Here is a 22,484-nt window from a genome sequence, read left to right on the forward strand (position 1 = left end):
GAATTAATTTACTTATTCAGTGTCATATCAATCAGACTATCAAAAATTATTTGATAGAGCTAGAAAAAAAGTAATAAAATTAATTTGTAAGAACAAGAGGGCAAGTATATCAAGGGAATTAAGGGGGGGGGGGGCGGAGTGAAGGAAGGTAACCTGGCCAAACCAGATCTTTTAACTGTATTATAAAGCAGTAATCATCGAAACAGTCCGGCTGAGAAATAGAACGGTAGCTCAGTGAGATTGATTAGGTACGCAAGACACAGATCACAGATACCTAATGTTTGATAAACCCAAAGATCCCAGCTTTTGGGGCAAGAACTCACTATTTGACAAAACCTGCTGGGAAAACTGGGAAACAGTGTGACAGAAACTAGGTATAGACCAACATCCTATACCATATAGCAAGAGACGGTCAAAATGGGCACATGATTTAGACGTAAAGGGTGAACCCAGAAGCAGAGTAGAAGAGCAAGGAATAGTTTACCTGTCAAAGCTATGGAGAAGGGAAGAATTTATGATCAAACAAGAGATAGCATTATAAGAGATAAAATGGATAATGAGGGTAAGTCCTCATTTCTAAAATATGTAGAAGAATACAAGTCATTCCCCAATTGATAGTCAAAGGATATGAACGGGTAGTTTTCAGATAAAGAAAAGCTATCTACAGTCATATGAAAAATGCTTTAAATCACTGCTGATGAGAGAAGTCTAAACAATTTTGAGGTACCACCTCATGCTTATCAGGTTGGCTAACATGACAGAAAGGGAAAATGATAAATGTTGGAGAAGATGGGGGAAGTTGGGATATTGATGCACAGTTGGGGAAGTTATAAATTGATCCAACCATTCTGAAGAGCAATTTGGAACTGCGCCTAAAGGTTTATAAAACTGTGCATACCCTTTGATCCAGCAATACTGCTTCTAGGTCTATATACCAAAGAGATCGTAAAAACAGGAAAAGGACCCACAGGTACGAAAATATTTATAGCAGATTTTTGTGGTGCCCAAGAACTGGAAATGGAGGGGATGCCCATCCATTGGGGAATGACTGAACAAGTTGTGGTATATGAATGTAATGGAGTACTACTGTGCTGTAAGAAATGAGGAACAGGTGGGTTTCAGAAAAACCTAAACAACTTACCTGAATAGATAGATGCTGAGTGAAGTGAGCAGAACCAGGACAACATTGTGTGTAGTAACGGTGATATGCTACAATGATCAGATGCAAATGACTGAGCTGTTCTCCACAATGCAGTGATCTAAGACAGTTCTATAGGACTTACAGTGAAAAATGCCATCCATCCCCAGAGAAAGAACTGATGGAATCTGAAGGCTGAGTGAGGCAGTCTTTCTTTCACTTTATTTTTTTCATGGTTTTTTTTTTTTGGCCTTTTTCACGACTTGACTAATGTGAAAGTATGTTTCACATGATTGCACAAGTATAGCCTTGTACAGATTGTGTACTGTCTCACGGAGGGATCCTGGGAGAGAATTTGGAACTCAAAATTTTAAAAAATGAGTGTTAATTGTTTTTACATGTAATTGATGCAAAAAAGAAAATAATATTTTAAATATTTTGATACCTATATTTCACTCTAATTGGCTTCCTTTGAAATGGTCTATCTTACATTTTATCAATTTAAAGCATCACTCCAAGAAGGAGTCCTTCAGCTCCTGTCATGTTGCCAAAGGGGTCCATAACATAACCCGGCTTATCTTGGCTGCTTCCCCAGTGACTTCCTCCTCCACAGAATTCGTGCCCACCTCTGGTGAGCATTTGTCTCCCACTTCCGTGTCCCACTTATCATAAGAACTCAGTCATTATCTAAGCTTGTCCTGCTGTTGTGTCTTTCCAGGAATCTTGTGCATTTTTGACATGATTGGGGGGAGCACCCTGTTGCATCAGATCTTTTATTTTACTAAGGAAACTTTTTTTTTAATTTTTGGGCAGAGAATGAATGCAGTGATCTCTCTGCATCCTTCCATCACTTGGAGACAAGGCTGCCTCCCATGGCACATGTCTTATGGAACCTTTCCTGTCCCTTCTCCAGAATTGATCCAGAGTGCTGTGGATGTCCTATGCGTTAGAATGACCTAAGCAGAGAGACCCTAAAGACACCAGACCCACTGTGGTAAAGGCTTCTCCTGTGTAGAACAAAGCTTTTTTGGGGGGTACCCTATTATGACTGATGTGGAGAGCCTACCTGACTGTGAGGGCTGTCCCGTGGCTGGCTCCTGGGCCCTCTCCCCATCTGCTTTGGGATCTGTGTTGTCATTGGCCATCTCTGGTGCAGACCATTCCCAGCAGACCCCCTGCTTTGCATCTTCTCTGATTGCTTCTTGGACACTGAGGACCAGCTGCCTGTAGGCATCTCAAACTCCCCATGCCCTTCCCCCAAGCCCCTTGCTTCTTTGTTCCCCAGTACCCTGCCATCAGAGCCGTCCTCAGCTTCTCGCTCTCTCTCACCTCCTGCGTCTCATCTTCATTTTTCTCTGGCTTACCCCTCGGACCTCACCCTCGTCACCTGGCCAGGAGCCAGGTCTCCTCAGTCCCCACACCCAGGACCATTCTCTCAGATTGAAGAGCCTGCATTTAGGCTTTGCCACTGCCATGCCCCTGCACCAGTTCCTAGCTGTCTTATGTGAGTTGTTAGCCCGATCCATTGTAGACTCCTATAAAGCGGAGACATCATGCTTCCTATGATGCCTGGCACAATGCAGGTCTTGAGGGTTTCTAACCTTACAGTCTCTCTTGAAGATGTCCCTTTCTCTCTACCCCCTGAGGGCAGGCCCTTGTCACCCCAGGCCAAGACAATTTGCGGCAGCTGCTGGTGGGTCTCTGGCCACTCCAGTCCACTCCATCTATCCCCAGGGGGCTCCCTGTAACCTCCATTTCTTTACTCTTTTCTCATCCCAGCAAACTTAGCAGTTGGGTGACAGTAGTCAGCAAGCCTTTATTAAGTGCCTACTATGTGCTGGACACGGCTGGTGAGGCATAAAATTTTGACTGGCATTCAAGAACATTTTATATGCTTTAACATCTGATATCTTGTCCTGGGTAGGGATCCTGAAATCCTGTGGAGACCTTCTTTGGAACTTAATTGCGAATGCATTTTCTTCCCAGGGCTGTACTTAGGTGGGTTCTCTGGAGGGACAACTCAGAGAATTTTCTGTAGATGTGGTTTGCTTAAGATTGAGCAAAGCTTGAGTCTTTTTGAGGAGAGAAACTGCCCTCCCTTTTTTTCTTGAAACTCTAGAAAATGCTTCTTTGTTGTTTGAAAAATGATGTAGTCTTCTTCCAAGGCCTTAAAATGAATGAATGAATAAAGCATTTATTAAGCCCTTTGTGCATATAAAACACTGTGCTAAGCATTGGGGGTATGCACCAGAAAGTGTCAGACAATCAGTGTCCTGCTCTCCAGAACTGAGAAGGAAGGAAGTGAAGATGGAAGAAAGGTGGAGAGGGAAGGGAGGAAGGAAGCAGGGAGGGAGGGAGGGAGGAAGGAAGCAGGAAAGAAAGAAGGGGGGAGTATTAAGCACCTACTGTGTGCCATGTGCTGCGCTAATACACACTTTACAAAGATTCCTCTTGAGACAACACCCGTTGTGATGGCAAAGAAGTCATCCCACATTTCCTGTACTACTTGGGCGATACCTATATTGAGCATTTATTGATACCTCGTATACAGCGCTCTGTGCAAAGCCTAGAGATGCCCAAAAAAAAGACAGTCTCTGCCTCCAGGAACTTCCATTCAAATGGAAGGTGATGACAGACACATGAGGAGTAACTGGCAAGTGGGAGGGGATGGGAATGTCCAGAGTGCGGTGGGATGGCTGGCTGGGGGCTCAGCAACCAGGGGATGATGGCACTGAAGGCCAGGAAACCCCCCGTGCTGCCAACTTCTGTTGGGACAAACCCCTGAATATTTATCACTGTGATTCTTATTTTTAGATATATTCTAGTCGTGAACTTGAAGAAACGTTGAATAAAATCAGGGAAATTTTATCTGACGACAAGCATGATTGGGACCAGCGCGCAAACGCAGTAAGTGTTCTGTCTGACCGCCTCTTCATCGTGTCCTCGCTTCGCCTCTTGTTTTATGTGGAAGTGGTAGGGAGCACGGGGGCCCATCGCTGCCTCCTCTCACTCTTGCAGGCTGGCCACATCAGTGACAGCAAAGGGACTGGGCAGAAGTCCCCGGCCTCTAGACACCGCAGGCTGGTGCCCTGCTGTCATCTTCTCCTGACTGTCTGGAGACTCCAGTGGACACTGAGGCAGGGGACTCCCTTCCTGTCCTGGTCTCCCTGCCCTCCATCTCCTCTTCTGGAAGGGAGGGCCTCTACAAGGAATGTTTGTGTTCAAGCTAGTAACACAACAGTAGATCAAGAGGCAGTCAGCAAAAACTCAAAGTTCTGGGGGTGACCTGGAAAACATGTGTGGAAACAGCCAGTGGAGGAGTTGAGAAACACGAGGGGATGGAAAGGAGGCCCAAAATGTCCTTGTCCTGGAAAGCAACCTCCAGGCAGGACAGGAGTGAGCCTGGCAGCAGAGATGGAACGTGCACACTTGATAGGCATCTGATTCCCTGAAAGAAGCAGAGAAGGAATAGACAGGGTGCATTTGGTGAGTGCAGGAAGGAGGAAGGGAGAGAAGGAAGGATGCATTTATTAAGCTCTTACTTTCTACAAAGGCCTGGGCTCAGCATCAGGAGCCCACATGTTAAAGTGAGCCAGGCCCTGCTCTTGAGGGGCACCCCTCTAATGGGGGAGACAACACCCAGGAAGGTCTCAGCTGCGTGTCAGAGGGGAAGGTCCCAGGGTCCTGAGGGGCCGCAGCAGAGCAGGGGGTCATTCCTCACTGACAGAGTCACAGCATGGCCTGATACAGAGCTGCTGGAGAGGGCCTTGGACTCTGGTGACCAGGACTTGATTTTCCCAGCTGCCTCCAGGGGCTGTGGCTGCAGCCCCTGCAGGAGGAGGGTCCAGGCTGCATCTCCCTGGGAAAATGGCTGAGGGTGCTGGGCTGGAAGCCTGGTTCTTCCCAAGGCTCTCCTGTATTATTATTTATTTTGTTAAACGTTTCCCAGTTTGATGTTCATCCAGTTTCAGCCCCATGCTGAGACTTGTCACCCTCAAATTCTGGGCAGTTGCCTATGTCCAGGGCAAAGGAGATAGTCCCCAGACTGTGTGTCCTCTTGAGGACAGAATCCCCTAGTTCATAAATGGCTATCCTCGGTGTTGACCACTCTTGTGAGCAAGGATAGAAGACAAGAATCCCCCATTGGAGTCTTGGTAGCATTGCCTCTGGCCGAGATCATGGCGCCGTTGCTTTTAGCTTTTGGAATTTAACCATGAAAGATAATATGTGATAACTTAGAGAAACATTTAGGGGATCCATATTGAGAAAGGGCATTTAAAGCTCAGAAGAGAGAGAGAGAACCTTGTAAGGCAGAGGCAGGCACCCTGAGTCCTCGCCAGGAGGCGGAGGTGAGTCCTCCTCACCAGAAAGAAGGTAGAAGCGGGCACCATGAGTCCTCACCAGCTGGCAGAAGCGGGTGCCATGAGTCCTCACCAGGAGGCGCCATGAGTCCTCACCAGAAGGCACCGTGAGTCCTCACCAGGAGGCAGAAGCGGGTGCTGTGACTCCTCACCGGAAGGCACTGTGAGTTCTTACCAGAAGGCAAAAGCAGGTGCCATGAGTCCTCCCTGGAAGGCACCATGAGTCCTCACCAGAGAAGGCGATGTAGTCATTGGCAGATTAACGAGCACATTGGTCGGAATTGGTGCTGTTAATCCCTTGTCTCCTGTTCCCTTGATGACCGGCTCAGGAGTTGAATTGTGTTGACGTTTTCTGCCCTTTATAGACTTTGCTGCTTTCTCCCTTTGGAGGCAGCGCCACAGGTCTGCCCACCCTGGACGTGGCTGCCGTTCACCATTGCCAACACGAGGGTCCCCGGTCCCTGCTTTGTGGCTCCCTTCCTTCTATAAGGCGTGAGATCCATGGGCTGCAGGAGACAGAGCTCCGAGACCAGGGCCGTGGGACCCCACACGGGTCACCTTGTCTCTGAGCTTGTTTCCTCCTCTGTACAATGGGAATCCTGACAGCACCCTCTGCCCTCCAGCGCTCTGGTCTGTGCAGGGAGCTCTTGCACGGGATGGCCAGGTGGCCCCACCAGCAGACTGTGTGGCTCTTCTCCTCGGGGGGAGGGAGTGGCAGTTCTCTTCTGTTCTCTGTTGCAGGCTGTGGGGCTGTGCTCCTCTCGTCCAGGCCCTGCAAGGGTCTCTGCACTGGCCACCCCCGGGGTCCTCCATCCTCATGTTTATCTTTCTGTTGCAGCTCAAGAAAGTCCGGTCCCTGCTGCTGGCCGGCGCGGCCCAGTACGACTGCTTCTTCCAGCATTTGCGCCTGCTGGACGGTGCCCTGAAGCTTTCCGCCAAGGATCTGCGGTCCCAGGTGGTGCGTGAAGCCTGCATCACTGTCGCGTGAGTGTCGTCGCGCCCGGCTTCTGGCTTCAGATTGTGGGGCCAGCCATTAGCCGGTGGTCATCTGTCTTTGAAGAGCCCCCAAGGAATGTGAGGAGGAGGCCCATCGTATCCTCCTCCGCCCCACCTTGAGGCAGGCCCTTGCCCAAGAGGGTCTGAGGGCAGATTTGAACTTGGGGCTCTGTTTTTCCAGGCCCCCCCTCTGTGCCCCTTGTAGTCTCCTGTTATACAGGTATGGGTCACATTAGCCTGGTACTTCCTTCAGTCTGGGGCCTTTGGCCCTTGTGCCTTTGCAGGTGCCACTGTGGGGGACTGAGGGGGGCATTTAGTGGGCCCCGTGGCTCTTCCCTATGCCACTGTCCTAGGGGTCACCCCAACTCAGCCCCAGCTCACCTCTGTTTGCCTCAGGGTCCGTTTTCATGTTTCTGCTGCCTACCTGACCACAGGTCATAGGTCATGAAGTGACCTCTCCGGCCCACGAGCTGCCAGCAAATGCTCGGAGCGTTTGGCAGGTGGCCCCCTGGGGGAGAAGCAAGGGTGCCCCAGGTTCCTGTGGCCACTAGAGAAATGCCACATGAAGCTGTCAGCAAAGGTGGCAGAAAGGAAGATGCCCAGTGCCAGAGGGGCTCCGGACCCTCAGGTCCCAGGATGCTTTGCCTCGGTGTGCCGCAGAGAGAGGGGGTAGCATGCAGTTGATGCTTACTAAGTGTTTGTGGAGTCCATTAGACCTGCCCAAAGATGTGACGCCATCATTTCTAGCTGTGTGCACGGGGGTGCGCCGTGATCCTAATTGCACACGTCCCACTCTTCCCTTCTCGCTGCACAGACATCTCTCCACGGTGTTGGGCAACAAGTTTGACCATGGCGCCGAAGCCATCGTGCCTACCCTCTTTAACCTGGTCCCCAACAGCGCTAAAGTCATGGCCACATCTGGCTGCGCAGCGATCCGCTTCATCATCCGGGTACGTGCTTCTTGGCTACACTCGGGGTGGGTTCAGCCCCACGTCTGTGTAGGGAGTGGGGCTCACTAGCTGTAGGAACCCCTCAGAGCCAGGGGAGGGATGGATGAGGGGGGCTGCTCGTCACCACGTAGGCCTCGGGACACAGTATGCACCTCCGCTCCCCTTCCTCCCTTCTCACTCCTTCTACGCTTGGTGTGTGCCCGACACCCCTCCTTGCCTCGGCACCTGGCCACACAGCAGACATTAAGGGCTTACTGTTTGCTGGCGGGTGGCTGGGGGCCCCATAGTGCACAGAGTCAGGAAGACTCATCTTTTCAAGTCCGGCCTCAAATGCTTCCTAGCTGGGTGACCCAGGGCAAGTCATTTGACCCTGTCTGCCTCAGTTTCCTCATCTTTAAAATTAGCTAAGAAGGAAGTGGCAGACCGCTCCAGCGTGTGCCCAGAAGACCCCAGATGGGGGCAGGGGTGGTGGTCAGCAGAGATGGCCGCCCTGCTGCCCAGACCTGAGCCCCATGGCCACTAGTGCTGAGACCATTTCTGTGTGTTTTAGCACACGCATGTGCCCCGGCTCATCCCGCTGATAACCAGCAACTGTTCTTCCAAGTCGGTGGCGGTGAGGAGGTGAGTGCCTGGCAGGCCCTCAGGGGGTGGGAGGGAGCAGCTCCATCCTTCTCTGTCCCTTCTGGGCTGTGTCCTTGGTAGAATGGGAGCCGTGGCCCCGCGCGCGTGTGCACACACGCGCACACACACACCCTCCGTGCACACTTGCATGCCTGCTCACACACACACCTGCACACGCCACTGGCCCTCTCCACTACCGCAGCCCATCTGTACTCACGCTTCTGGGTTTTCTCCTTTCCAGGCGTTCCTTTGAGTTTTTGGACCTCCTCTTGCAAGAGTGGCAGACCCATTCCTTGGAAAGGTATGTGGAGGCAGCTGCTGTGCTCCTTCCACAAGGTTCTCCTTGATCGGTGTGTCAGAGCTGGGGGGGCAGGATGAGGAGGATCACAAGCCCCCAAATTGGTGGGCACTACAGGGCCTCCCTCCTGGCCCCCAGCTCTGTCCGCCATTTCTCGCAAGTCCGTGCCGGCCCACTCTCCCTGCCCCCTTCCAGTCTCAGATCAGGCCTCACCATGGGCATCTAGGGTTAGGGTTTGACCCCCTGTGGGAGACAGCTATCCCTCTCCCTGTCTGCGTCTTGTCTGTTGTACGTCTTGTCTCCCCCATCCACTTGGGAGCTGCTGGAGGACAAGGCTTAGCGCTAGGTGATGGCCAGAGGAGAGGACGGGGAATGCCATGAGCATTTGCAGAACACCTACTATGTGCCGGACTCTGCACTGAGTGCTTTTTAAAAACACCTCATGGGGCTCTTAGCAGTATCACCATTTATAGTTGGGAAACTGAGGCAAGCAATAGTGAGGGGGCCTGCCCAAGGTCCCACAGCTAGGACCAGGTGTCACACTCAGTGCCTGGTGGCACCTCTCTTCTCCCCTACCCCCCGTGGAATTGCCACCTCCCCTTAACCTTTTGTGGGTACCTCGGGCCGTGACAAGCTCCCCGTAGAGTCACAGTTTTTGCTTTGGTCCTGGGGGTCTCAAGGGTAAGGGGGATACCCAGTGGGGTGAGTGCATGCAGTAGGACATCCATTTGTCTTTCAGACACGCAGCCGTGTTGGTCGAGACAATTAAGAAGGGGATTCATGACGCGGACGCCGAGGCCAGAGTAGAAGCCAGAAAGTAAGTTTTTCTTTGCTTGGCTGGGCCCCTCTCTCATGCCTCTGGATGTGTCTGACCCTGGTCCTTCTCTGCTCTGTCCTATGGACTCTGTGTCCCCCAGAAGGGGCTGCATCTGCTCGCTGTTCATTGTAAAGAATGTCTTGGGTGAAGAATGCGCAGTGACCATCACGGCCTCCTTTTCCTTGTCTGCCATTCAGTGCCTCTACTTGGGGAGGGGGTGGCTCGGCAGTTCCCACACCCTCATCTGCTTCAATTAGAGCCTTGAACTGGAAAGTTTTGGCAGGGACAAAGGCCTGGGCCGCCCTGACCCGGTCAGTAACCGTCACCGTCTTGGTCCTCCTAGGACGTACATGGGCCTCAGAAACCACTTTCCTGGGGAAGCCGAGACCTTGTATAATTCCCTGGAACCTTCTTATCAGCGAAGCCTCCAGACGTACCTCAAGAATTCGGGCAGCGCCGCGTCCCTCCCTCCCTCAGACCGATCCTCCTCCAGCTCCCAGGAGAGCCTCAAGTGAGTGTGGGAAGGCAGCTGGGTGAGCAAGCCAGGTGCTGTGGGTGCCATGCGGAAGGGGCCACTGGGCACTGTATGGGGAGAGGGGGGCCACCAGGCACTGTGGGCACTGTGTGGGAGAGGCCACTGGGCACAGTGGACGGGGCCTGACAAGGTCAGCTGTCACAGCTGGGGACCTTAGGCCCAAGAGGATCCATGGTGTGCTGGGTGTCATGCAACTTGGCCCCGGGACCCAGCTCTTCAGGCCCCGCCACATGTTGCCACTTCTTCTGGCAGCCACCAGGGGCTACTCTGGGCCTGGAGGCAGAAGACCTGAGTTCACATCCAGCCCGGACACTCCCTTCTAGCTGTGGGACCCTGGGCAGGCCACTTAACAGCTACTTGCCTCAGTTTCCTTGCCTGCTAAACGGGGATCTTCTTAGCACCTTGCTCACAGGATCCAGTGAAGTGATCCTGGCAGTAGATGTGGTGTGGACGCTGCATGGCCTCCTCTTTCTTCCCCACCTTTTTTGCCATCTACCCTTCCCCGCTCTGGCCGCTCAGTTGCCGCTGCAGCCTGAAGGGCCACATGTGGATTTTCTCTTGGCTTTCCCTGGGCCTCTTTCCACCCCCAGGTGTTCTTCCTTTTGCCCCTAGGCTTCCCTCCTCCGGAAAGTGGGGCCACCTACAAGGGGAGGGTCAGCAGGTGCGGGATGGAGCCCTGGGCCCTTCATATGCACTCACTGTCCACACCTTCACCTGCCACTGCCTTCCTTCAGAGTCCCATAAATTCACTCTGTGGGTCTCCAGGGGGCACCAGCAGGGGCTCATGAGGATGTGGAGGCAGCAGGTGTAGACAGCCCTCTTCCAGCAGTTTGGCAGGGAAGAGCGGATGGGAAAGGGGCCAGTTACCCATACCTGTATTCTGGCGAGTGTGCTGAGGACTGGGTGGCAGGGGGAGGAAGGTGCCAGGATTGGGGTGAGACGCCAAGGTGGAGTCGGGGCTCGTGCCTCCATGATGAGGTCCGTCCCTTCTGATGAAGAGGGCTCTTTGAGAGTGAAGAAGCCCATGTGGTAGCTGCTCCTGTGACCAGGGGGGAGGCTGCCCCCGTGGGGGCTGAGCTCCCCATCACTAGCAGCATGGTAGAGCCTCGCAAACACCCGTCCGGGGTCTGTGCATGAGGGATCTCGAGAGAAGGGAGGCTGTCTCGCCTGACATCCTCGTCTGTGGTTGGGGGCTCCTCGTCAGAGAATCCCAGATCTGGGTTTTGCTTTCTCAGTCACGTGGGCACAGCAGGTATCTGTCCTGGGCCAGAGCCTGCTGTCCTTCCTGCCTGTCAGTGACATACTTGCTTTGTCTCTTTCAGCCGCCCATTCTCTTCCAAGTGGTCTGCGGGGAGCGCCTCAGCTGGCCCTGGGAGAGGTGAGGCACTGCAGGGTGGGGTTGGCGGTGGGGTGAAAGTGCTCTCCTCTCCTTCCCCCGCCAGTCATCAGTAGGCTCTGTTCTTTTCCCCCAGTGTCTTCCAGTAGTGGTAGAGCGACGGGCAGTCCTGGAAGTCTTCAGCGGTCCCACAGTGACATCGATGTGAATACCGCTGCAGGGGCCAAGGCCCGCCATGTTGCCGGGCAGGCAGGTGGCGGCAGCAGCGGGCGCCTTGGCCCTGGTACCCTCACTCCTGGCTCTTATGCTTCTCTAGGTGAGAGGGAGAGTGTGTGAGTGCATTGGCTTGGGCTGGGTTTTGACAAAGCCCACTCTGGACTCCATCCATTCATTCCCAGGCCTTGTCCTTCAGCGTCTAGTTTATGTTTCTCTGTATCAGGGAGGCAGAAGAAGCACGTTCTTCTGGCTATAAAGTGTCCGCTCTTGTCCACTGCTGCCTCCTCTGCTGCCCTTGGGAGATGGTGCCTGCCGCTGCCACTGCCATAGGTGCACGTTGGGGGCGAGAATTCAAAGGGTTTCGTGGCTGACCATTTCCAGAGCTTCAGAAACATGCGGTGCACTCAGTTCGCCAACAGTCCCTCCATTTTCTAACTTTTTCCCATACTTGTCCAGCTTCCTCTTTGTTGAGCTCTTGGGCAAGGCCAAGAAGGATGGGTCTCCTCACGGCCCTTGGGGTCGGTTTGTCCCAAGCCCCCAGCCCTGCTCTCCTCCGGTGACCAACACCACTTGGCTTCCCTTTTTCACTCTCTCCTGGGGCTCCAAAACCTGTCGAGTGCCCTCCTTTGGAGCATGTGTTGAGAAATGTGATCTCTCATATTTACGTGTGTGCGCATGTGTGTGAAATTATCATGGCTAATGAGGGCCATGTTTTGTCCGTTTCATTTATTCACAAGAAACTCGTAGCTGACTCACAGGTAACTTAAAATTTTCCTCTCAAATTTGTTCATTCAAACTGCTCTATGTTGGAATTTTATGTAGCGTGCTATAGCAAACCAGGGGAAAGTTCTTCTCAAAGGTAGATGCTGAGACAGTAAGGCAGTAATACTGTCAAAATGCCTCTGTGGTTCTGTATCACAAAGTATATGAGACTGCACATAGAAGGCAGAAGAAGCAAACCATTTATTCAGACACCAAACAACCATATCCCATAACCCAATGCTCAGCTCCCACAGCCAGTCAGTCCACTTCATCATAACAGCAAGGAACCCAAAACATTCAATACAGAATATGACAACATGGAGCCTCTCCAACCCCCTGCTGGGTCTTACCCAAAACAAACTCAGAGTACAGCTAAGTCGTCCTCACAGTCGTGAGGACGGTCATTAGCAGCCATAACATATCTCTCTCTCTCTCTTTCTCTCTCTCTCTCTCTCTCTCTTAGCATTTTCTGTGTCATAATTTCCTTTTCCTCTCAGGAAGCTCCTCCCATCACATGTCTTAGGCTTCCTGTGATGTAAGCAGGTCACATGGCCTATTAATGGGTGGGAAAGATCTTCAAATTTAATTGCTACTATGCAAAATGAATCAAAAAAAAAAAAGTTTGACGCCGTAGGATGAGGGCTTGCAGACCTCCTGGCTAGAGAGCACCATCTTAGAGAAGAAATGGTTGTTCAGAGTGGCACCAGGGTGAATCAGCCCATGGCCAAGGAGAATGGTCTTAGACTAGGAGAAGACAAGAAAGAAGCCCCAGAGGTCTTACAGAGAGAGAGACACGCACACATACACACAAGCACACGCACAGAAATACATACACATTTGTGCGCGCACACGCAGAGGGAGCATGCAGGCTTTGTTCCCATTTCCCTTCCCAGGTGCTCCTCTGGTGCCACTGTTTATAGCCAAGAACCCAGTAGGTCTGTAGGCCTTAACCCCTCCCCTTCCCTTGGAGAAGAAAAGCTGGGTCAGGAGAGGCCAGAGAAAAATGTCTGATATGCATCTTGAGCCTTTCCTTTCCTCTAACCCACTGAGCTCTCCTTTGTTTTTTGCCTACTCATTTGCCAAAGAGGATGCATCGGACAAGACAGATGGTAAGCCCTTTGTTCTGTTTGGCCCTCAAACCCGACAGCCGGCTGGTTTTGTGGGTACTCAGAGAGATGCTGCTTGATGCTTTCTGTCCCTGCCTCTCCCAGTTCTGGAATGTTCCTTTAGCCCTCCTTGGTTGGGAAAAGAGATCTCTCATTGTCTGTACTGGGCTGCCCTGCCCTGGCCCTGCCACTGCTTGCATTCTCCTTAGGTTTTTATACAATGTCAGACTTCCTATAAAAAGGCATGTGTTCTTGGGAAAGGTCAAGTGAGGCTGACTGGTCTTTGTTGTGAATCCTGGAGTGGAAGGTGATTCGAGTCCTTAGGCTTGGAAGGACCTTAGTGGTCATCTTACACTCCTCCCTCTGAGACTGCCCGCAAAGTGGAGTCCCAGGTTCCTCTGCCACAAGCAGCCAACATTTGTCCTATAAATTCAGGGCTTTGTGAGTTCAGAAATTACTAATGGCCTCTGCCCACCCAGACTGCCTTGCTGCTTTTTTGAAAATAGGGGATGGTACTTGTTTCTAACTTGACTCGAAGTCTGAAATTTAGGAAAATGGTAAAACCCTTAAGAATGCATACGTTATGACTCTTAGCTGGATGTTTCATTTTTATTTTGTAGTCCCAAATGAGGAATCCTTTGGTTTCTCGATGTCCGCTTAATTTGGATGAGGGCCTTCTAACATACTGCCTTGTCCACTGCAAATGCAGTGTGGGTAGTAGGGTCATAATAGATCCTGGGTCACGCTGTGGGGAGTTGAGCCTGAGTTGGTCAGAGCCCCATGCTCAAAGACTAGGAAACCAGTGCAGTCCTCAGCCATGTCTGCTGGTCTCTGTCTGGTCAGGGGAGATGGGAGAGGAGGCCTTGCTGTGAGTGCCCCACCCCTACACCTTCCCTGGGCGTGGTCCACGAGGGAGGCACTGCCTCTGGGATCAGGGTCACCATTTGCTCCCAGAACCTTTTTGGTTTTTGTTGCTGTCTGAAACAGATTCAGACTTGGAAATCCCCCAGGCTTCCTCCTCCATGGCCAGACTCGTGTGGGAGAGTGTTGGCCCTGAGCTCCTGAATGGCCCAGGAAAACTGTCCGTCTTTGCCCAAGTATCACATTCCTCTAAAAGGTGTTGAACCTGTGCATTGGAGAATTGGTTCAAATGTCACTGTTGTTTTATTTTTCCTGTTTAGGGACAGCTTCTGAAGATGGTAAGAATTCCACCCCATCTTTGATAGCATAGAGAACCCTTTACCATAATGTTGCCATTCATCTTCAGAGCAAACTAAGACCATCTCTCAGAGGTTTCATACTAATTGCTCACTGGCTTTTCACTTGGGGTGTGTCTGTGTGTGTGTGGTTCCAGGGTTGCCCGTGATTTTCATTTCAATCCCAGGAAACCATTGGCTGCTCAAGCATCATTGTTTTACATGTTTAACCCCATCAAGTATAAAAGTGGGTTGATGGAGTCATACCTTTTCCAGTAAAATGCTTCAATTTTTACTTTTGTCTTTAATGTAAACCTGCCTTTGCTTGGGGGGGACCATGTGCTGCTGTCTCTGATGACCTAGCTGGGGCTCAGAAGCACCGCAAGGTGGTTAGGTTTAGCAGGGCCTCCAGTTGGCACCAAAACAGTGTTTCAACAGTCCGGCTAGCAGCTGTTGCGGGGGTAAAAGAACAACAAGAACGCTACCAGCACGCTGCAAAAGTACAGGTTCTTTGGATCCGCTTTAGTAAGGAAAGCAATCAGGGAAACAAAGGCCAAACTCTTCAAGGGTACTTGGTTGAACTAAGTGCTAAGAGCCCATTTGGCTTACCAACACAAACAGTCCCTCACCAAGTGCTTGGGGGTCCCTGGTCTGGGCCAGGCATTGGGCATGTTAGCGTTGAGCTGAATTGATGGTCCCCACGGAGCATCTCGGTCAGGGCCCAGTCTGCTCCTTGAGTACCTTACTGACAGGGGCTGGGAATCTGGAGACCACTGGGTTCTCCTGTCTGCTCCTCATGCCAGTCGGCCTGTTGCTTTCTGCTCTCCTGCTCTCCCCTCACCCTCTTAGTTCCACATGTTTCTTTTTCTCCCAACTCCCTTATGTCCTGCACCATTCAGGGACACCCCATGTTTCTGTCCCCAGGCTGCAGATTGCTGGGTCCTAGTTTCTGGCGAGAAGTCTTGCTGGGGAGATGGGGCTTGAGAGAGTGGGGCTTCCCAGTAGCTTAAGAAAAAGGGAGATTGGCCACTTTTTAGCATCCTAAGAATAGTCCCTTGGCAACGTACTCTAATTGGCGGTTATGATATTTGGTCCAAGTCAGAAATGTGGACCATAATACTCTCAAGTACAGCCTAAAGCCAGTCAGAATGGAATTGGGAAATATTTAACAAAATAAATAAAAATATGATAAGGCATAAATGATGTTAACATGTCATTTTCTAAGTTGATATGTGGCCTGAAGGTATAGTGTGGTGGCCCTCATTATAGCCCACTAAGACTTAAGGGGTTGGGGGACAAGGAGAATTGGTGACTCTCAAGTAAGTTTGAGAAGAGATGTCATCAGTCCTACTGCCAAGAAGGGCCATGAGAAGGGACCTGCACAGGTCGAGTTATAGCCATCGGGGCACTGTGGCAGAAGGCAGAGCCTGTCCTCAGCTTCTCCTAGAGCACATACGTGCGAGGAATTCCCGCCCCCCCACTCTATGCGGTGGAAAGCAGGGGTACCTGCTAGCGAGGGGCTCTCTGACCTAGTCAGGCTCTTCCACTAAAGGAAGAAAAAGGTTGTTGCCTGCTGGCTTCAGCCAGACAGCCATGGACAGCCAGTGAGGGCCTCCAGGCCCTTCCCAGTAAGGAAGCTGGGCCAGGGTGCCACGATGGAAGGAAGTTCATGTGAATTTGAGAGATAGAAATGAGACATTTCAGTCATTTCAGTGTTGGTTTGTAGGCCTTTGTCATGGGGGTCTCTTCATCATTTTTCTGTTTCAAAGATAGTGTCCAAATGCACCACTTGGCAGTGCATAATTCTGTTTGGTTTTTAGTCACAGCAGACGTTCACCAAAACTTACCTGAGAAGTAAAGATTTTAGCTAGGCACCTCAGTGGTAGTCACAGACAGCTTCCAGGTCAATAGAAAATGGTAAAGTTAGCCCTTATCAGGGTCCCAGAAGGAACCATGTACCCTAATAACGGAGACTTCCTTTCTCAGGTCGCATGAGATCCAAACTTTCTGCGGCGGTGGTGGGCATGGCCAACTCCAAGGCAGATTCCCGGGGGCGCAGCAGGACGAAGATGGTCTCTCAGTCTCAGCGTACGTATCTTTCTCGCTCCGGCCTATGGGCCGGGCACTAGCCAGGAGAGGCATGGGCTCCGGCCGAGCTCTTTGCCAGAGAAAGGCAGCCCACTGAGTCGTTGTTCTGTGTCTTAGGTCCATCGTCGCCTGACAAAAATGAAGGTACTTTCCCAGCGCGGCGTGGCGTGGTGGTGGTGCATGTGTCCATCCCTTTTCTGTGTTGCTGTGTAGTGTGGGCGTGTGGTTAGGGCTGGGGCATTGACAGGACCCCTCCCCTTCCCCTCGGCGTGCCATGGTCTTGGTCCCTCTCCCCTGTCCACGGCAGAAGGTCCCCTCCTCTCAGCTGATGGTCAACCTCTGACACGGGTAGAAGGGTGAACACCCAAGGTGATTTCTCCTTGTCCTCCCTCAGAACCTGCTGCCACAGTACCTTGTTTCTGGTTCGAACTGCAGGCAGGTATGTGCTGCCTCCGTTTCTTCACAGGAAGGGGGAGGTGGGGGGGAGGGGCTGGGGGGAAGAAGCATTTATTAAGCACCTGCTGTGTGCCAGAAGAGGTTACCCTTTCCATGATTTTCCCTGTTTTCATGAAGGCATTGCTAACCCAAAGGGGCCATATCTGCAGCCCTTTCGGAATAACTCGTTCATTCATCACTCACTTGGTTATTACAGCCAAAATTGGAAATCCCCAGGGAATTCCTCTGCCATCCTGAAGGATGAGGGTCTTTGGATGGCATTCCACATTTCCTTCCGACGATTGGTGCTCGAGACAATATTCCCCCTGCCTTCCCTCAAGGGGATTTCCACTGGCCTCCAGAGGAGGGCTCTCTAGAGACAGGAGCAGGGCTGACCTCCAGCTAGGCACATTTCACCACGTTGGTGTCCTGAACCTACTGGGGCTTCCCTTCTTAGAATCCTAGCATTGAGTGTTTCAAGCCCATTATAACAACAAGCCAATAGAGACCCTGATGGAGACTGAGACTGCCCAACTTTTTATGTGGTTCAAGGGCTTCCTTTTTGGCATTCAGAAAGGAAAAATATTAGGGATAAGAATTCAAATTCTAAGTACCCAGGTAGGACCAACTGCTTCATTTTATAGGCAAGGAAACTGAGCCCCAATCACTTCCCCATCCAAAATATGTACTCAGTTTAAACCTGAGGGGGTCATCTGCCATCTCCTGGAGCAGAAAGGTGTAGGGTGGAGCCCATTAGATTCTGCTGCTTCATGGACCTGAGGAAACCACATGTCAGTAGCACAGGCTCACTCAGATGACCCAGGTTCTGCTCTTGAATTCTGTTCTATATGTGTAAGGTTCTTGCTAGGCACTGGGGAGCCAGAGATGCCCTCAGAAAGCCAAGCCGGTGATCTTGCCGTACACACAAACCTCAGTCCAGAACATGAGACCCATCAGCGGCTTCTGCCAACTACATGTTACCTGATGAATGACGGGAAAGAAGGTTCCTGCCCTCCTTTGTCAAAGGAGCATAGGAGGGAGACCAGAAGGAAAGCCAGGGAAGGGAGCCCCGACTTCCCAGGACAGCCCCCCATCAGGGGAGGGAGCTGGGGCCCTGAGGGGAGGCTCAGGTCAGGCTCTGCTCCTGCAAAGAAGCCCTTCTGTGATAATAAAACCAGTCCCTCAAAGCGCTGCGGCCAGTGGCAGCTGAACTGCGGGAATCTAGGTTTGGGGGGTTCTGGGTTTCTTTGACCATTAGGGAATAACTCTTGCTGTGATACGTGGTCATTGATGAATGAGCTTCTGCTCTCCAGTTCCCCTTGAGTGTAATGCTTGGTTTTTCCATATTTTTTACTTTGCCATTAAGAAAAATCCCATCAGATCTCTGGGATCAAAGAGGGTGTGTGTTACAAAGGGGAGGAGAGGGAGAAGACTTGCGGGGACAGGGGCAGGGTGGAGCCTTTGTGGTCGCCATGTCTGGGCTCAGGGCTGGCGTTCTCACCGATGGAGCCTCATTCGTTGGGATTGGGCTTTTTCTGTTGTGAATTTTTGGAGCCTCATTTGACTATGACTGCCATTGTTCCTGAGGACGAATCCACCCAGCGTGTGTTGGCTGCCTTCATCCTTTTGAGGCTGCTCAGGTCGGCCGTTGGGAAGATGAAGCAGGGAGGCTGGCTTTTGTGGCTTGGGTTCCCCTGCCTGTACCGCCTGGGATGCACCGCGGCGCCGGAGCGTTGCTTTGGTGGCTCAGCCTCTTCTGCAGTATGAATTGACTAAAGCTTTCCTCTTTCCATTTGCTGTTTGTGTTGAATCTGCTCTGCTTCTGCTCCCTCCCTCTTCACGCCCGCTAAGGATCCCAGTCGGCCAACCCCATGGGCGGTAAGAACCCGTGGCCTGGATGTGCGCATGCATCTTTCCATCACCCATTCCCATCTTGCAGACAGTGCTCTATTCAGCAGAAGCTCCAGCCCTCTCTCCTCGTGACTGTGGCCAAGCCTTGGTCAGGGAGGAGCCCGCTCAGTGGTCTGAGGCTAGGCTGCAGGCCTGGCCTCCCTGGCTCCATCTTTTGTGCTCGTTCTGCCTGGCCTGGGGCCAGCCCCAAATGCCATCCCAAGTCCCTCAGTAACTAGAGCAGCCCTCGCGTGGGCCTTCTGGCTGCCTGAGGCAGGATTCTGCCCCTAGCTCACAGCCTCGTTCAGAGCTGGCTTGCGGACAAAGCAGAAGGGGCCTGCATGAGCTCCTGCTCTATTCCTTTCCCCTTTTTGCTGTTCTTAAGGTCAATGGAAAGTTGGGGGAACAGAAGCCTCGGCCCTGTGAGGGGACGATTTTAGACATTTTTACTGCAGCTGTAAGAAAAGCTGCTGTCGCTTGTCGCACCCACTGCCCTGGGGCTGTTTGTGGGCTGGGGGAGGACACCACCCTCCCAGCCTCTCACTGGGGCCAAACACAGAGAATGTGCAGTCCGTTCCCAGCGTGGGTCTGGGCTCCAGAAGCTTCTACCTGGTGGTGTCTCTGCTGAATAGAGCCATGTGTAACAGAGCCTTGACATTGCATTGTCTGCCCTGTGCTTCATGCTTCACTTGTCCAATTTGCATCCACTTAGGCTGTGCCTATAAAGCTCTCCATGAGACTCTAGCATTGTGTGCCTGTGGCACAGGGGGCAAGGGAGAGAAGGGTCCCATGGACATATGTGTGTGTGTGTGTGTGTGTGTGTGTGTGGTGTGAGAGAGAGAGAGAGCGCACTTGTAAGAGCTCTGACATCATGTGGAAGACTCCTCCTGGGAGCCTCTGCTTGGAGGGGATGCTGTGAGAGGACGCTTCTCAGAATCACTGCGTTCAGAGGGAATCTGCCCTGTTTGTCCATGAGGGGATTCTTCTCTTGTGAGGCTGCTATGGCCTCGTCTTCAACGGCAGTAGAATCTGTTGGAAGAGAAACGTGGCTTCTGTCTGTTCTGGGATAGTTGGTGGCATTGGGACTGCCACGTAAAATGCCAAGAACTTGGGAAGGGAACTTCGGACCAACCCCCGAGGTGTGAACTGGACCACATTTCATCCTGCCTGGGGATTTGGAAAGGGTAATTTGCAGCTTCACATGTTATTAACCAGCAGTTTAAGATCTCAGAGTTGGAAGATGCGGGTGCTGCCTGCTTCCGTGGAGGAGGTTATAGGGAAAGAAGCTGAGGTATTCTGGAAAAAGAGAATCCTGTAGAGGACTGAACGAGTTAGAATTAGGGGAGTTGGTCAGGTGTTGATTTCAAGGAGAAGAAATTTACCTAGAGAGAGGAGAAATTGAGGACAATTTGGAAAACACTTTCTCCTTTCCTGTTGTGAGATGAGTGGGACCTGGGCCCATTAGAGATCATAGAAGAGGACTGAGGACCAGCTTGAGGAGAAGGTAGCTGACCAGGCCAGAGAAGGAGAGTAAGAAAAGATCAGGGCTGGAACAGGTTGTGGGAAGGCATGGAGATGGAGGACAGACTATAAGCCCTTCTTCAGGTCCTGCCAGTGAACGCCTGACCTCCCAGCTTTCTCTCGAGTATTGATCCCTGCCCTGCTCGGGGTTGGCAGCCTCCCTGGGTACGTAACCAGGAGGATGACCTTTATCCCTGTCTGAGATGATGCTCCCAGAAGGACCTTTAAAAGCCTTTGCAGCAATTAGGAAGTCTTGGGTGGTTGGCACCCCAGGTGCTCATTGAAGATCAAAAATATGGAAGAGAAAAATGAAGTGGGCAGTTGACCAGCTGACCAGAAGTAGGGCAAGTTGGCCATATTCTTGGCCAGAAATGGCTGATAATAACATACCTGCCAGGGGTCTTTCAAATCAAGCCAAAAGAGATTCAGTTGCCAAGGCCGTGGCAGGAAGATTCCCTGTAGCCTGGCTATTCCCTGCCTCACCCCCTGCCCCAAGGCAGAGACTGGTCAAGAAGGATGGCGCAGATCTTGGGGCTCTGAGCACAGGGCTGTGGCTGCTACACATGCGCTTTGCATCTGTTTTCTCCATAAGGGGAATGATCTTAGGAACAAAACTGAGCAGCAGAAAGTCAGTGCCCCCATGCCAGCGGGTAGGCCTGGATTAGGGGGCACCTGAGCTCAGGTCCAGCCTCAGACACACTCTCCTAGCTGTCACCCTGGGCATGCCACTGAACCAATACTGCCTACCTCAGTTTTCCTCGACTGTAGAGTGGGAATCAGGCTGGCGCCCTCTCAGAGCTGCGGGGAGGATTGCGTGAGCTCACATAAAGCGTGTAGCCCAGCATCACAGTGATGCTCTTAGGTCTTGCCCCATCATCCGCCCTTGAAGAATTTGAATCCACAGCCCAGATGGACTGGATCCTTGGGTCTTGAAGGCACTAGCTGATCAGTGTCTGTGATAGCTGAAAGGTCATAGAAAACAAGAGGGGCCACGAAAGGGCAGAGAATAGCCAGTGGCCCAATTTGGGGGAAGGGAAGAGAGGAGGATGAGAGAGAAGGGAGAGGGAGAGGGGCATGGGAGGGAGCGAGAGAAGAGGAGGGAAGAGAGAGAGGTGGGAGGAAAAGGGAGAGAGAAGAGAGAGATGGGAGAAAGAGGAGATGGGGAGAAAAAGGGAGGAGGAAGGAGAGAGAGAGAAGGGGAGGAGAGAGGAATTTTGGGGTGGCGGAAAGAGTCTGCAGACCGTCTGTCTGGGATGTGTACTTGGATCCTGGGAAAATTCTTGAATGAGTCATTAGGGAGATAATGCACATGGACCTCTTTGGGCAGTCAGACTCCTCTTTTTACAGTCAGCCTAGCAAGAAGTCTCCTGGAGAAGCCATGCTTGTCCTGAGCTACTTAATGTTTTTATTGGTGTATTGGGTTCACTGGTCCAGTCTACAGATGATGCAACACGTAGAGACAGTTCTAAGAGTGGATGACATCTTGAATCCCAAAGGATCTTGAGAGCCAAGGGCACAGGGCTGAATAAATAAGATAAACTTTGGGTGTTGTAGAGGTAAATTCTTGGGCTGACCGTCCTCAGCCCTCCTCAGGAGTGGTGTGTGCAGTAGAGGACCTGGGTGGTGAAGGGCTTGGATGGCCAAAGGCACAGGAAGTATCTAAGCAGCTGAAGAGAAGTCTTGTGGGAGCTTACTCTCCTGGGCCCCAGCAGGCAGACTAGGGGAGGAGAGCTGTCCCAGAGTGGAACAGGTCACTCTTCTTTGGGGACCTCTGAGCAGAGACTGGATGGTCGCTGCTCTGCTCTGACCCAGTGAGAATTCCTTTGGTGTAGGAGGGGCTGACAGCCAGCCCAGAGGCCCGTGATGCACGCGTCCCTTCTCTAGAGTCCTGCACAGCCAGACTCTGCTGCCCCCATGGGCTCTCGCTTTTCCCTCAGAGCCCCTCTCCATGCACCCTGCCCACAATGCTTAGAACAGCTTCATAGATCTGGATGGGAGTTGGCTTTTCGGCCGTGTCCTGGGACGATCGGGGCTCCCGGGTGTTGTGTCCACTGAGGCTGCCTTAGGAAGGCGCCCAGAGAGACCACTGGGCTCCCGAGTCCACACACTGGTTAGCATCTCATCTCTTCTCTCTTGGATCATCCCACTCATCCTCCCATAATTTCCTACCACTTTTGAAATGATCTTCAGGTTTTTATCACCTCTTGCCTGCATTCCC

At 52.0% G+C, this 22,484-nt stretch overlaps 1 protein-coding gene across 10 annotated transcripts in view; it reads left to right on the top strand.

The window, feature by feature from the left end:
* CLASP2 (cytoplasmic linker associated protein 2) overlaps nucleotides 1-22,484 on the top strand; it is a 155,171-nt gene that overhangs the window by 84,955 nt on the left and 47,732 nt on the right. For 7 of the 10 annotated variants that reach the window (XM_036738225.1, XM_036738230.1, XM_036738229.1 and 4 more), the window contains 12 exons: nucleotides 3,953-4,045; nucleotides 6,338-6,483; nucleotides 7,310-7,445; nucleotides 7,996-8,066; nucleotides 8,308-8,367; nucleotides 9,104-9,181; nucleotides 9,525-9,692; nucleotides 11,039-11,094; nucleotides 11,189-11,368; nucleotides 13,116-13,139; nucleotides 14,318-14,335; nucleotides 16,319-16,420. In XM_036738225.1, the coding sequence (XP_036594120.1) occupies nucleotides 3,953-4,045; nucleotides 6,338-6,483; nucleotides 7,310-7,445; nucleotides 7,996-8,066; nucleotides 8,308-8,367; nucleotides 9,104-9,181; nucleotides 9,525-9,692; nucleotides 11,039-11,094; nucleotides 11,189-11,368; nucleotides 13,116-13,139; nucleotides 14,318-14,335; nucleotides 16,319-16,420 (1,132 nt within the window). The remainder of the gene's footprint in view (nucleotides 1-3,952; nucleotides 4,046-6,337; nucleotides 6,484-7,309; nucleotides 7,446-7,995; nucleotides 8,067-8,307; nucleotides 8,368-9,103; nucleotides 9,182-9,524; nucleotides 9,693-11,038; nucleotides 11,095-11,188; nucleotides 11,369-13,115; nucleotides 13,140-14,317; nucleotides 14,336-16,318; nucleotides 16,421-22,484) is intronic. The other 3 variants (XM_036738226.1, XM_036738227.1, XM_036738228.1) reach the window with 1 other exon arrangement.

This window comes from Trichosurus vulpecula, chromosome 9, assembly GCF_011100635.1.
Source record: "Trichosurus vulpecula isolate mTriVul1 chromosome 9, mTriVul1.pri, whole genome shotgun sequence".
In the NCBI taxonomy this organism is placed as follows: Eukaryota; Metazoa; Chordata; class Mammalia; order Diprotodontia; family Phalangeridae; genus Trichosurus; species Trichosurus vulpecula.